General features: G+C 27.2%; 2 protein-coding genes across 4 annotated transcripts in view; both read right to left on the bottom strand.

Moving 5' to 3' along the window:
* Nucleotides 1-36: 36 nt before the first annotated feature.
* On the bottom strand, nt 37-1,365 carry ND-B18 (NADH dehydrogenase (ubiquinone) B18 subunit). The gene is made up of 3 exons (XM_029311974.2): nt 1,154-1,365; nt 353-521; nt 37-240 (listed from the first exon to the last, which is right to left on the bottom strand). Exons 1-3 carry the CDS (start codon nt 1,335-1,337, stop codon nt 156-158), a joined length of 438 nt encoding a protein of 145 aa, XP_029167807.1. The 5' UTR covers nt 1,338-1,365; the 3' UTR covers nt 37-155.
* Nucleotides 1,366-1,680: 315 nt separating this feature from the next.
* U2A (small nuclear ribonucleoprotein polypeptide A'-like U2A) overlaps nt 1,681-14,511 on the bottom strand; it is a 56,574-nt gene continuing 43,743 nt past the window's right edge. Inside the window, exons 1-5 of one of the 3 annotated variants that reach the window (XR_003821028.2) lie at nt 3,324-3,526; nt 3,194-3,234; nt 2,226-2,802; nt 1,953-2,057; nt 1,681-1,729 (exon numbers count right to left, since the gene is read on the bottom strand). Coding sequence is in view for 2 of the 3 variants with exons in the window: in XM_029311973.2 (XP_029167806.1) it covers nt 2,017-2,057; nt 2,226-2,802; nt 3,194-3,234; nt 3,324-3,405 (741 nt within the window). In the remaining variant the exon portion in view is untranslated. Of the gene's footprint in view, nt 1,730-1,798; nt 2,058-2,225; nt 2,803-3,193; nt 3,235-3,323; nt 3,527-14,511 lie in introns of those variants that run through there. The other 2 variants (XM_029311973.2, XM_085481212.1) reach the window with 2 other exon arrangements.

Here is a 14,511-nt window from a genome sequence, read left to right as displayed (position 1 = left end):
ATTATATGTATTGAACGTTTCATAAAGTGAAAAATCTAATCATTATATATTTTATTGATATAATTTATATACAATAGCAATTCCACCTTTTGGTATGTGCATCCTAAATTTCTGACGACAACAATCAAACTGCATTAGAGTTCTATACAAGATTTTCACGCTGCTGCTGCTTGTTGTATCCTCTTTTGTCTTTCGAGGAGACGGCGTTCTCTTTCATATTCCTTCAATCTTAAATTATAACTGTAAGAAATGTAAAATTTATTACAATGTACCCCTTGATATATTTTATGCATATATACCTTGCATGTATCTTGATATATTTCATGCTATATTTAATGTTATAATTACTTACTCATCAACTTGGCACAAAGCATATTCATGTCTTTCATGTGCACACTTTATCATAAAAGGAAAATGAATCCTCTTACATTCATGTAATTCTAACCACTTGTGAGCACAGTAATCGCGTTGTTCAAGTGGGATCTTTGCAGCTATCATATCTTCTTCCGATATCTTCATCTCTGTAAATCCAGCACAGTAAGCAAAATTTAAATACAGCATGCATCTTCTAAATAAAATTATAAAAACTGTTGACTGTCGATATATAATTCTTCAGATAAACATTGTAGATTGACATTCAAATTTTAACGCATTTTAATTTTTCAAGTTTTGCTTAATAATAAAGCAAAAATAGCAAAACATTACAATATAAATGAACCAAGTAAAACAATTGTCAATTAAATTAATCAAATACAATTACAACTAAATAAAGAGCACAATAAGTTAGAATTTTTAGTTCGCTTTCCACGCATTACTTCAGTAAAACAGTACAGATATTTAAAAATTATCCTCTTTATAACAAAATTATCTAATAAATTGGCGATATGCATATTTTATACACCTAATTATATCAGCAGATGTAAAACAACAATACATATAGATATGGAATAAAATCATAATTACATCATAATTACATCACATAACTTCAGTTTGTGATAAAGAGGTGCAAGATAATTTGATAATAAATGTGCACAGTAAATTTCGATAAGATATATATTTTTAAATGGTCAAATCGAACAACAATAACAAAATACTGTGTAGTTAAAGTACTTTTGCGAACGAAGTTAGGTTAGATTAAAATGACAACACTTGCCTCTGGGTTTCCGACCATTTGGAAATCCCAACATCGGATCGAAAGTCGGTGGTCCATTGGGTTTGGGCATCGTATCAGGATGTGTAATATAGGTAGCGATGAAATTACCCATTTTTTTCTTTAAATTACATTCAATGGAGCGATCGAAGACATCCGAGGACAATGTCGCGTATCGTACTGACATCTATTGATACAACTTATGTAACGTTGTACTACGTTCGAATAATAAAAGCAAAATTACTCCGCGTGAATAAGGAAAATTATTTATACTTTATATTATGCGAATTATTAAGTTATTGATAAATTAAAACTTTCACTTCTATATATTTCGATAATTTCTAATTACGAATCGTTGATAAATTGAAAATTATATTTTATAAGCTTTTATAAAAATCTAGAAAAATATATAAAAATAACAATCTTATTTATTTATCGAGGCAAATTTGCGCAGTGGGCCTTTGAACTCCCTGAACTTTTGTCTCATTAATTTATCAATAGCCTATATAATGAATAATGTATGAGAAGAGTTAATAATAAAATGAATTTCTGGAAGAAATTCTTTTTATTCGGATATCACTGAAATAAACATTGATATGTTAAAATTGTTTACATGTAATAATAAGGACTAAATTTAAACATTTTCGCTTCAAGGCTACAAAATTATCATTTTATCTTTATTTATATTTTAAAAAAATCAATATGAGTGTTCTTGAAAAAGATGCTATCTGTGTAGTATACAATTTCTTATCAGCATCATATACATAATATCACATCCTACTCCACATAACTGCATACTTACAATGGGATGCTTCATGTTTTTTCATCAGGCTTATATTATAAATACAACACAGAAAACAAGTTACTCAATCATCATCCTCTTCCATGGGTTCTACAGCTCCGCTTCCTACAATATGTGAAAAACATTATATAATATGCACATAAAATGTATTAAAATTATATTGTAAAATTTATATTAATCATGTTGCATTATTTTAATTGTTTCTAAATCAAAAAATGTATGTCTAAGATGTTGAAAACTATTATATAATTCAAAATATGCAAGCTCACATACCATTTTGCAATCGCTCTTCACCCGGTATATGTCCAGACTGCAGCAATTTGCTGAGTCTTTGTACCTCTTCCAAGGAAGATGCGTTTGTAATAGCCTCACGAATTTTGTTACGCTCCTCAGGTGTGGTCAGAGGTTTATCCGCAGCTGCACCCGCCGTTTGTGCTTTGACCTTCTTTGCTATTTCACGTGCCATTTCTTTACCACGATGACTTCTAAAGTATTCTACTGTCATTTCACGTTCTTTCAATTTGATTTTCCGGAAATCAAGTAATTTCAGTTGTGGAAATCTATATATAACGTATTGTCTGTAGTGTGGCTTAGCTGATACTGGATTTTGGAGCAGACACAAGCTTTGAAGATTCTTTAGTTGTATCAAAGGCTCTAGATCCCCCAGTTCTTGTATCATATTGCCAGTTAACATCAGAGTTTGCAAATTTGGTATACAATGCTCCAATCCTTCCGCAATTCTGACAATGCGATTATTATTAAAAAACAAGGTCTGTATTCTTTTCAAAAGTGGGAATCCATCCAGCTTACGTATATCATTATCAGAAAAGTCTATTGTGTCAAATTGATCCTATATAAAAAAGTAAATAAATATATTTACTGTAACTACAGTAAAACTATAATTTGTTATAGTTTTGCATCTTATAATTATTATTAAACACAAAAATATAAATTTCTGTGTGCTACGTTGAGGAAAAAATGCCTCATATATTAAAGGAATACATATGTATATCCCTAATTAAAAAATCGCCATCGATATAATACAAATATTGTTTCAAACTTCGAGTCCGAAACTTTCGACATAAAAATATAAAAATCGATGTAAAAATGAGTTATAATCGTGCCGTATACGCGATGCAAATACAAATCGGTGTTCTTTTTTTTCCTTTTTTTTTAACAGTTTGCAAGTAAATAGAATGCTCTATTTTGAAGATTATTTGTCAAAAGAAACATTGACTTACCAAAGTCGCCCCCAGATTCTCGATGGTGGGTATTTTGTATCCTGTAACATACGAAATAAGAACAATATGTAATAAATGCAATGTGTAAAACAACAATAGGAAAAGTTCGCGCGCGGCTTCTCTCACGAACCTCTGAGATCTAATTCACGATCGCGCACAGGATTAATATATTGCATCGATTGTTCTATCAATTCCGGCGTTAATTTCACCATTGTGAGTGGATTAACTGGTTCAACTTTTAGTTTAGAACGAAATTCCAACTTGTTTTGCGACCGGTTATGATACTCATGCTTGATTGTAGACACAAGAATAATGAGGTTATGATATCAGACGCTGTAATAAAATTAACTAGCGACGCCAACGATGGAAGCGAGTACTAAAACGACAATTTCGAAACTTATCGACAGTAGGTACAGCATCAATTTAAAATTTAAACTTCAAACTTTAAGAGAAATTTCATATGTGTTTGCTATCACCAAAGAAAAACCCACTAATAATTAACTAATAAACAAAAAATAATTTTATCACTCAGTATCTAACATAAGAAAACAATAAACATTGAAATTTCAATAAACGCTATGATAAAATATGTATCAATTTTATTTTTAAATATCAATTAGTTATATAGATCCAAGTAGAATATAAAACTCATGATGACATCATGATAACATCACTTAAAAGTCATTTTGGAAAACATTTTTATATATTACAATATTATTTATTTGTTCTATTGTTCACACATATTCTAACAATATTCAAGCAACATAAATTTATTTAAAATTATATAAAGTAATTGTCTTATATTAGGGAGCTTTAAATTTGTGATTCCCTTTGTCATTTTTAAATCATTTTTTAATCATTTTTGTCCAAATGACTTTTAAGCGATGAATATAAAATCAAAATGACATCATTATGAGTTTTATGTTCTAGGGGAAGCTTTTTATTCTATCAGAATTAATAAAATGATAAAAACGCATTTTTAAAATTTTATAAACTTAATTTACTTTAAATATTATTGTGTGATAATTTATTTTCATTGATGTTTTATCGTCAATTGTAATCATATCTGATTTGCAAAAAATACATATATATATTTTCATTGAACCTTAATTTTTTACAATGTATAGAAATACATTCTGATTAAAAGTTGCCTACGTCTTTTTTTATTTAAAAACGAGATAATAAAAACTGACTCAATTTAATGATTTCATAATATGACACATTTATAACGTTATAACAGCAAAATCTCGAACCTAAAATAAGTGATGCATAATATCTAGTTGTGTACTCTGATCTATATATAAGATGTAATAACCTTTTTTTTTTATTTCCGGAAGAATATAAAGAGGATAAAAACATACAGTTTTTCTAGCCTGCTTATTGGTATGCATGTGGATATACATGCATATATTTATAGTATTTATATTTACAGTAGATAAACAACCAACATGTAACCTTCAGAAAAGTATAATTTAAGAAAAATATAAATAATGAACTTTGCGCACTGCGTATATAATCTTATTTTTACGGTCCCATATATTCTGTGTTCCTTCATCGTTTTAGCATGCTCAGATTCCACAAATAATATTGCAAGACATCTCCTGCGCGAAATGGCAATCTGTCGTAATATTTATTTAAGATTGCGAAATTATTTAATACGAATGAAATGCAATTAAGCGAAAGCTACAATCCGGTTTTTTGTTTTAAACTAGCGTATGATAAACTAGATGTCATAAATACTTCAATATTTACAAAATACTTCTCGTGGTATCGTGTCTATAGATATTAATTTAAATTTGAATTAGTTACACACACACACAGTAAAGAAAATAACTAAAAAATAATTATTGAATGTTTGACATAGTCATACTCAAGTATGTCATACCTTATAAATATAATAGAAATATATGTGATTTAGTCTCTAGAAGATTTATAAATAACACAATAATGAATATAATATATATGTTTGTAAAGATTGATATAAAAATGTATTGATATTACAAAATGAACTATAATAACACATTAAATATTATTTAAAAGTCCAAAATTAATTTATAAAATAAAAATAATCCGAAAAATAATTAAAATGTAAAAATATAAAAATAGTAAAATTGATGTATACAGAATTTTGATTTTCTCTGTATACGCGTTATTTAAAAATGACAATTGATTAATTTGAATAACTTTTCGGGAACAACTCTAGGACATACTTTATATGTCTAATATAATTCAATCCTATTCACTTAAAATAAAATATTCTTATCCTAAAGCTGCGATGAAACTGTTAAAGTTGTAAATAAACACAACATAAATAAAAAAAATTGCAGAAAATTAATTCGGCCCATTTATCGCAAAGTAGTTTTCACGATACACATAATAGTAGAAATATTACAATTCTAATTCGCGAGCTTCAACTACTCAAGGAAACGTAATTGCGCAAGCAATAAGACCCTTCTCGTCGTTTTCTTGAATTAATACATTGTCATATACCTAAATCTTTTTCTGTATTTCCATCTCATTTTCATGATTAGCGCAATATTATTGCCAGTACAAACTTCATTGCAAAAATATATGTATATAGTTACGATATTATGCAACGAACATTATTCATATACGTCAACCAGTCAAGATCAAAAAGAAACTTGAAAAAAGGACATTATTACTCTGTTAATTATTACATCAAATATTGCAATCTGTTGTTCAAACGTTTACATCCTGCAGATATCTAATTACAGCACATTATCATTTTGCTTACATGATTACCGATCGTTTATAATAATTTTTTTTTTTTAATTAATAAAAGAAATATTTATGCAGCCATAATGTATTATATATACAATTATCGATACATTTTAATAACTTTCAAATGCGATGGAATTATATCATAATCAAATAGCAAAATCACGATAATGTTTCTTAGATATTTGAAAGAATAATTATTATTGTTCGGTGTCCTTTTTACAAACGTGAAAAATTTAAGAACAAAAAATTGAATTATGTTTAATTGGCGGAACAAATAATTTCCATAATCAGAAATAATTTTTAACGATCTAGAACGAGAAATTTAAAATGCTGGACATTAATAACATAAATTCATTAACACGCATGATATATGACATAATGCATAAGTATATGCAATGACTTTTATTCAAATTATTCAAGTGGAAATTGAAGATAAAAAGTTGGAAAAATACCTACATCGTAATGTGCATTTACGATAATACTTGCAAATTGCTTCTACCTAATTCTTTTTAAGTGACTCAGTAACACTAATTATTATTTTCATAAAACACTGACATACATAAGAGAATGTTGTATATCAAATTCTTTATTCTAAAATTGCAGATTTTACAATAATATAAATAGATCTAAAAATAAAGCGTAGAAAAGAGCGTTTTCATACGTGTTTTTAACGGTAAAATTTATTCTCTGACACTATAAACATTTTTCTAACAACTGTCCTATAATACCTTATAAATAATAAAATCAATTTATAAAAATTTATGTACAATGAAAAAATAAAATTTGAATTTTTAAAGTAATAAAGAAAATTAAAATAAAAATTTTCCTAGCCTTCCTATAGCTATAATAATCTTCTTAACGGAATAAATTAGTATATCATGTATATGAATGCCGAAAATAAATTTTCATTAGAATATTATTACGAGAAAACAAATATTATACATATCCTATATTGCTAAAGGAAAAATACTGGATATACCATTACTCTTATATTTAACCTTCATAAACTAGTTTTTCCTATGATTATGCAAACATAGCTATTAGAACAGCAATGGAAAGAATGTTTTCACTTTATAATAATTATATATATATATATATATTTTTTTTTTCTGTGCCATCATGCAATTAATTGAAAAATTATTGATATATTTAAGGGGATCCTAAAACAAAAACTATATAAATCTATATATATTTATTGATTATACCAATTGTTTTTTACCTGAAATTAGAACGCTTTCTCCTTTGTTAATATTAATACTTTAATTTGTACAGGAGAAAAAGATTTATCAATCTGTATAGCCTTATATATATCTTGGTTATAGAATTATGAATGCTTAGAATTTATAATTCTGTAATCAAGATATATGAAACTATATAGATTGATCAATCTCTTTCCCCCCTGTACAAATTAAAGTATTAATATTAACAAAGGAAGAAGCTTTCTAATTTCAGGTAAAAAACAATCCGTATAGCCAATAAATAGATTTACAGTTTATCTAATCTCATATTTTGTCGATAAAAAAAGAAAAAACAATAGACTTCTCAAAGCATCCTTCGGAGTTCGGCCAACCGTTTAGGATCCCCTTAAATTTAAAAATATATTAATCCAGGACTATTATTTTTTAGAAAAATTTATTAGATTTAATGATCAAAATCTTTATAGACCATCGATGCTAAAATGTGTTAAAATCATTCGAGCACAATCATTCTCCCGTATGATGTAGTTTAATTTAAAAACAAATCCAAATCAATTTAAACAAATTTATATGAATTTATTCTATTCTATTTTATTCTATATTATTTAATCTAATCTACTGTTTATTGAGATCGACAATTTGATTTTAAATTTTATTAAATTATCTTAAAAATTTAATACTATAATAAAAATTTATAAATGTCTGCATAATCTGTACAATTATTAAATTAAGATTAGAATTCAAAAGAATCAGTTTTTATATTAATGCATTAATCGCACAGAAAATATTTTTATTATAATGAAAAAAATCGATATAAAAATTGCACAAACAAGATATAGAATATCAAATTGGAAATAAAAAATTGAAATGTGCTATGTTTGTTTTGACATCGTTGAATCTTGTCGCTATTACTTGCTACACCATTAACTGACCACCGCGAGAAGTTACGCATAAAGTATAAAGTAAAGTATGTGTAAAACTTCATATGGAAAGGTAATACTTTACGTTACGTAAACAAGCAATGCACGTTTAAACGTATGATTTACCGGACAATGAACGCCATCGATCGTGCATTCATTCTCGTCACACTGATTCCGCGTATCCTTACAGAGTCAGACTTCTTAGGATTGTATAATTATTAAAGTGGATTTTATTATTTAAATGCATAATTGAAAACATTTCTATGCAAAAATGAGCTGTAAATGACGGAATTTTATTACTATAATGCCTTGACATTAAACACAGATAATCCCTTCCATCTTAAAACATTCCTAAAAATATATTATCATAATTTATAAAAATAAATTTGACGATAACATATATAAATGTAAGGAAAAAATGTCACACTACATAATAGTTTATTTCTGGAAATTTCTCATTATTTCCGTATTTGCGTAATGGAAAGTCACAAGATTCTTATTGACAATGTTAGGAGATAAGGAAAGTTTTAAGTTGATATAGGAAAATTTTGTATATATTTTAACAATAAAAAAGAAATTCTTATTTTAAACATCTCGGAAAATAACAGAGAGTATTCAATATTAATAACAGGAGTTTAAACATTCCCTTATATATTCTAAAATTTACAATTGTTTTCATATATTCCAGAAACAATTTTTCTAAATTTAAAATAATATGTGCATATAAACACAATTAATTTTAATTACTATTAGTTATTAATTGTGGGAGAATATTTTAAAAGCAAAAAAAATGACCAATCTCGGATTTCAACCCTAAATTTTTTGAAAAAATACAATAAGTATAAATAAAATGAAGAAAGAATTAAAATAAAAAAACAATATTTTTCCAACATAAAATTATTTCTCAAAATAAGAGAAATGAAAGGGATATATATATTTTTGGACGTTATTTGAATAGCAATCATAAAGAACGATATTACGTTTTTTCAAGGTTAAATAGATATCTCGCGTTCCTATAGAAGGCCTCTTATGACGTTTTGAGTACAAAGTGAATTCGTATGTATATAGGAAATATACTGATCGCCAATCAGGGACTTTGATTCTTCGACCGCCGAATACATAGCGCGCAAATCTTGCGTATAGTTTGAAGGTCAATGTGCAAATAAATTGCTTCTAAATGAGCTAACAACTACGCCGATACACAGCTATGAGTGTATGGTAAAATTAAATAAATTTAAAAATCCCAAAATATGTTGTCACAGATATAAGACTGTGTGTGCTGTCATTAATACGATTCATTTAGTTCAGATAAGACTGAAAAAATGTTATAAAAAAGAATAGCATACAAATGTGATCTATCATGTCTTCTTTTAATTCTTTTTCAGATAATTAAGATAATTGTATTGGTCGTTTTATTGCGCAAATGAAAGATCATTGAACGCGGCATAAATATCGAAGGACAACAAGTTTCTCCTGACCAGGATCCCCTTTGAGTGCGCTTGCATAGGACGCGAATACAAATTCCATCACACTGAGCGGCCTATTGATGAAAAAAACACGTCCAATACTGTCGTTTTTTTTGTCCGTTCTGGGGACATCCCAGAAAAGAATCGAGCATTAATCTTAGAACTTCCAGAAAAAACCGAACCATTGATGAATCAGTAAAATAATCAAGCCGGAATCTTTCCATGGAAAAAACTCGTAGAAATAAATATTTATACTTGGACACGCAAGAAACAATATTTTAAGAAATTATGCGAAACATGCAACGCTTATTTCCTGCTTAATTTCATCTTCCGGTAATCGCAAATCTCATAGAAAAAAAACTGTTCAATGTTCAAGAACACTTTAAAAAGAGAAGCTTATCTCATCAATCGTAAAAAATATTCCTTAATATTTTAAATTTTGATTAATAATTTATTAATGATAAATTGCAAATACCATATTATAGCAATTTTTTCTGTAAAAACAGAAAATATAATTACGTACTTATATCAGAATCATATTTTGATTAGAAGATAAGAGAGAAGTAATTTTATTTTTCAACAAAATATGACTTTTTTCAGCAAAATATGATTTTATAGTAAAAAAATTGCAAATTTTATGAAATATTTTTAATTTCTTTAATGTTTTTAGAATCTTTATAAAATTAGAAATATTTTTAATTATTTCGATTTTCTCACGATATTTCAGACAAAGTACGTTTTGCCGAATTTGAATAAATAAAAATTTCATGAAATGTTTAATTAAAGATTAACTGGTTTACATGATGCTTGTTATTCTGAAACAAACTAGCATCTTCCGCTATTTCAATTAATTCAAAATGTTACTTATGATAATAACAAAATTATTAATTTAAATTAATTTAAATTAATTTAAATTTCATCGCTTAATTACTATTCTCACAAATATCTTTACTAGAAATAATAAAAAATATAAACAATTATATCTCTGGAATGTCTCATTAAAACATTACAAAAGATAACATTAGTCGTAATATATTTCCATTTTTAATAACTGCATTTTGACATTATAATTCTTGTCTAATAATACATAAAAATTTGTTTTGTTATCAAATCATTATTCGACTTCTATTTTATATTTATAGTCAAAATTAATATATAAATTGTACTCTCTTTTTATCAAACAATACAGTTACACTAATTTCAAAATAAAAGGAAGGAACAATATTGCAAGGAGCAAATATATAGTCCAAAAGATGAAAGAAAGAAATATAACACAAGACGAATATCATTTCAGTTAGATTACACGGGTTGTTGGCTCAGGTTACGCGAAGTAAACAGCACACATCAACGTATAGCAAAACGTGCGTGTACACCTTTTGCGTGCAAACAGTGTCTTAAAACTCGAATGTGCGCACCCGTCATCCTCGTGCCGCGCGAATTTTAATTCCGAACGATAATCACTCGTGGTATGGCAATTAACAAGTCGCGGAATGGCACGGCCAAGGTCATCTTGGTAGTAACACCAACGCAAAATTTTCTTTGCAAGTTAGGTTCAGCCTTTGTCTCCTTTATCTACAGTCTTCATTCATTACCGCAAATGCTATGTGGATGCGACGTTACTTCCTTATCCATTTCGGCATTAATTTCGTATGACGAGTGTTTCATTAATTTCAACAGCTCCGAACAAATAAGAGGAATGCAAGAACGTGCGAATGATGCGTTCTTAATAGAATAAATTTAAATTGATAATAGAAAAAGAAAAAAACATTTATCTTTGCGATTATATATTCGAAGAAATATCTTCACAATCTAGATGTTTTCGTTGAAGAATAAACAGAAATCATGCATATTCCGATAATACTTGAATTTTAACTTGTACTATCGTTTACCTAAATTTTTTACTTCGAAATTCATTACTAGAGCTCTCGTAATATTTTCTTACCGCAGATACTTATCTTTATACCGTTATAAATTGCTCTCGCTAAATCTCACATAATTTTGTAGCACTCTTCAGCTTCCGTCATATACGCAATTTGAATACGGATTCGAAGAAGCACTCGACATTCGTGCTCATTGGCATTTCGCGTGCACGCTCTCTTACATATAAGGACCACCCAGTGCCAAAGTTCGTTGTGCGCATCGCGAATAGTAGTAAATTATATAAATGGCACTTGTCTCGATTGCGTCTCGATCTTGCAGAGTGGTTCGCTCGGATGGCTCTTGCACGCATCTTGAATGCCGATTTCTAATCGATACGTCGCTTATGATCGTTTGCATCACGGACGTACTCTATCTAACACGCACTTCAAAGTACTAATTTAATTCGACACAAAAATCATGTTTTGATCCATAAGTGCGATGAAGGTTTCAAGAAACGATGCGACCTTCTCAAGCTCCTCTCTTTTAATCCTTTGCATATCTTTGCATTTATATATATATTATTTTCTTATTAATCAATACTTAAAAATTCGATATTATAAATATACCGAGGTAACTAAATACGCACATTAATTTAAGTAATAAATAAGCGCGTATTAAAATAAATGCAGAAAAGTAAAGAAATAAAAAATGTAATTAAGCAGAGTGGTATATGTAATGTCGCGCATATTTTATAAATGTTAATGTTAATAATAACATTCAGGCGTTAAAGAAGAAGCAGAAATTTATCTCTCTTCCTATACTGTAAAACAAACTTCCGCATTTAAATTGATTATTTTTAAATTACCTTTGATTTCGTGAGATAAAATAATTAATACACAAGCAACAGTCTGTGGAAAAATACAAAATTATATTACATGAGTTGTTTACGTGAAACAAAAGATAGAAAAATCTATCCCATAATATGCATTCCAAGTTTGTGTACAATCAAAATTTTCGAGACATTTATGCTAACAAAAAAATATAACTTTGTGTGTGTATATGTATATCACATATTTATAAATTTGATCAAAACACCTATAAACTGTTATTCTTGCATATCAATGTAAATAGATGCCTCATGTATATCACATATTTATGTATACATATATATATATATATATATATATATATATATTATTTTTCATTGTTATAAAGCCCCAGATACAATGGCAGGCAACAGGCAATATAGGAATAAAAAATAGAAAATATCAACCATTCGGAAAAAAAAACAGATATTGTTCTCTGCGTCTATTGATGGATATTTTATATTTCTTATTCCTATTGCCTGTTGCCTAGCATTATATCTGTGGCTTAACTGTGTAAATTATTTCGATTATGCGGATCATGGATATATAAAGATAATATAAATCATAGCAGTGCTACGTAAAGTATTCATGATTATTTTTGTATGACCATGCAAAAAGTAAATATGCTAAATAATGTGCAAAAGTATATATGCTAAATGCGAGTTTATTTTTACATATATTATATTATTTTTACGTATAAAAGTTTCTTTTTACACATATTAAGAATTAAAGTATGCAATAAAAAGCAAATGAGTGTGAAAAGTAAAAAAACAAAAGAAAGCAAATTATATTTTATTCGTGCAAGATGTCACTATATTTAAATCATATACTAATATACTTAAATCGTATAATAATACGATAGTGTAATGCTTATGTTAACAATAGGGTTTAATATTGAAATTGTTACCTACATGTTTGATATATAATATAACATAAGAAAAATCTAATATAAAAGCAAAAAATTATTACACATAAATGTATTTTAATTATATTTGCATTTAATCATATAATTAAGTACTTGTAAAATTATTATCACAAGATATAAATTATCATAAGAAACATTCAATGTCACAAAATACTTTTTATTGTCGGCACGTAAAAGATAAATTGTACGTTGATATAATCCTTAAAAAATATTATTAATGGCACTTGCGAAGAATAAAATATAAGACTTTAATAACCTATAAACTCTAGAAATAAATGTATGCGCATCTCAATTATATAACTTGTGTTTTTGAAATAATTAAGGTAATTATTCTTATCAAGCATACATGTATGCGCTTGACAGAATAAATAAAATCACAGAAATCGAGTGTTAATAAGCACATAATAAAAAATACAAAATATAAAGAAAAATATATATTTAAATAAAATTAATTTTTATCAATTGGATAGTCAAAAACAAAATATCGATTAAATCGATATAAATAGACGCTTCAACTGTATAAAAATTAACACAGTTTTCCGCTGTGTTTAAAATAAAAATAATTAGAAATTATATTTATATTACGAGTATACATACATTTGTATAATATAAAACATGTGTAATTTTGTACATTCTATTTGAAACATTTGGAAGAGAAACTAATTTATTAATATTTTTAAATTATTTTATTACTTTTATGCAACTTTAAAATTTTGAATCAAATATTGATTTCGTATTTAAAAGATCAATATGTAAATAATTTTTTAGTTTGCGGATTATATCAAGTGTCATTAAAAACAAATTCAATCGATAATTATTCCAATTTGGAAATTCCAATGGAAATATTGCTTATATCGACTACTCATTCTAAGTCATAAACGTCTACTCGTAAATAATGTGCACGATGTTTAAATAACTTCAAAAATTATGTGTTACAACTAGAAATATAATTTTCACAATACGTAGTATAGTATTATATTATCGATAGGATATGCATCCACGAGAGCTGTATTTCAATCTTTAATATTTCAAGGTAAATAGATAATAGCTAGGTAGGTAGATAAGTATAGATAGATATTAGAGAGACACATATATAGAAACGTATACTGTCTTGTGCAGTTATGTACCAACGTTATTATATTGTCTAGATTTGAGTTTCGACATGCAATTAAAAGGAAAAAGTAATCTGGAAAAATCCTTCATACTTGAGTTATATTAATAACCGGTTATATATGAAACAAGTAACATTTAATATAGAGCCAGTTAAAACCCAATCAATATAGAGTAGACAGTATGAATAAAGAAATTTTTTCTCGAGGATATATAAAAGTTACAAAAATAAT

This window comes from Nylanderia fulva, unplaced genomic scaffold (assembly GCF_048542155.1).
Source record: "Nylanderia fulva isolate GAGA-0341 unplaced genomic scaffold, ASM4854215v1 Scaffold17, whole genome shotgun sequence".
Classification (NCBI taxonomy): Eukaryota; Metazoa; Arthropoda; class Insecta; order Hymenoptera; family Formicidae; genus Nylanderia; species Nylanderia fulva.
This window is presented reverse-complemented; position numbering and strand designations above follow the sequence as displayed.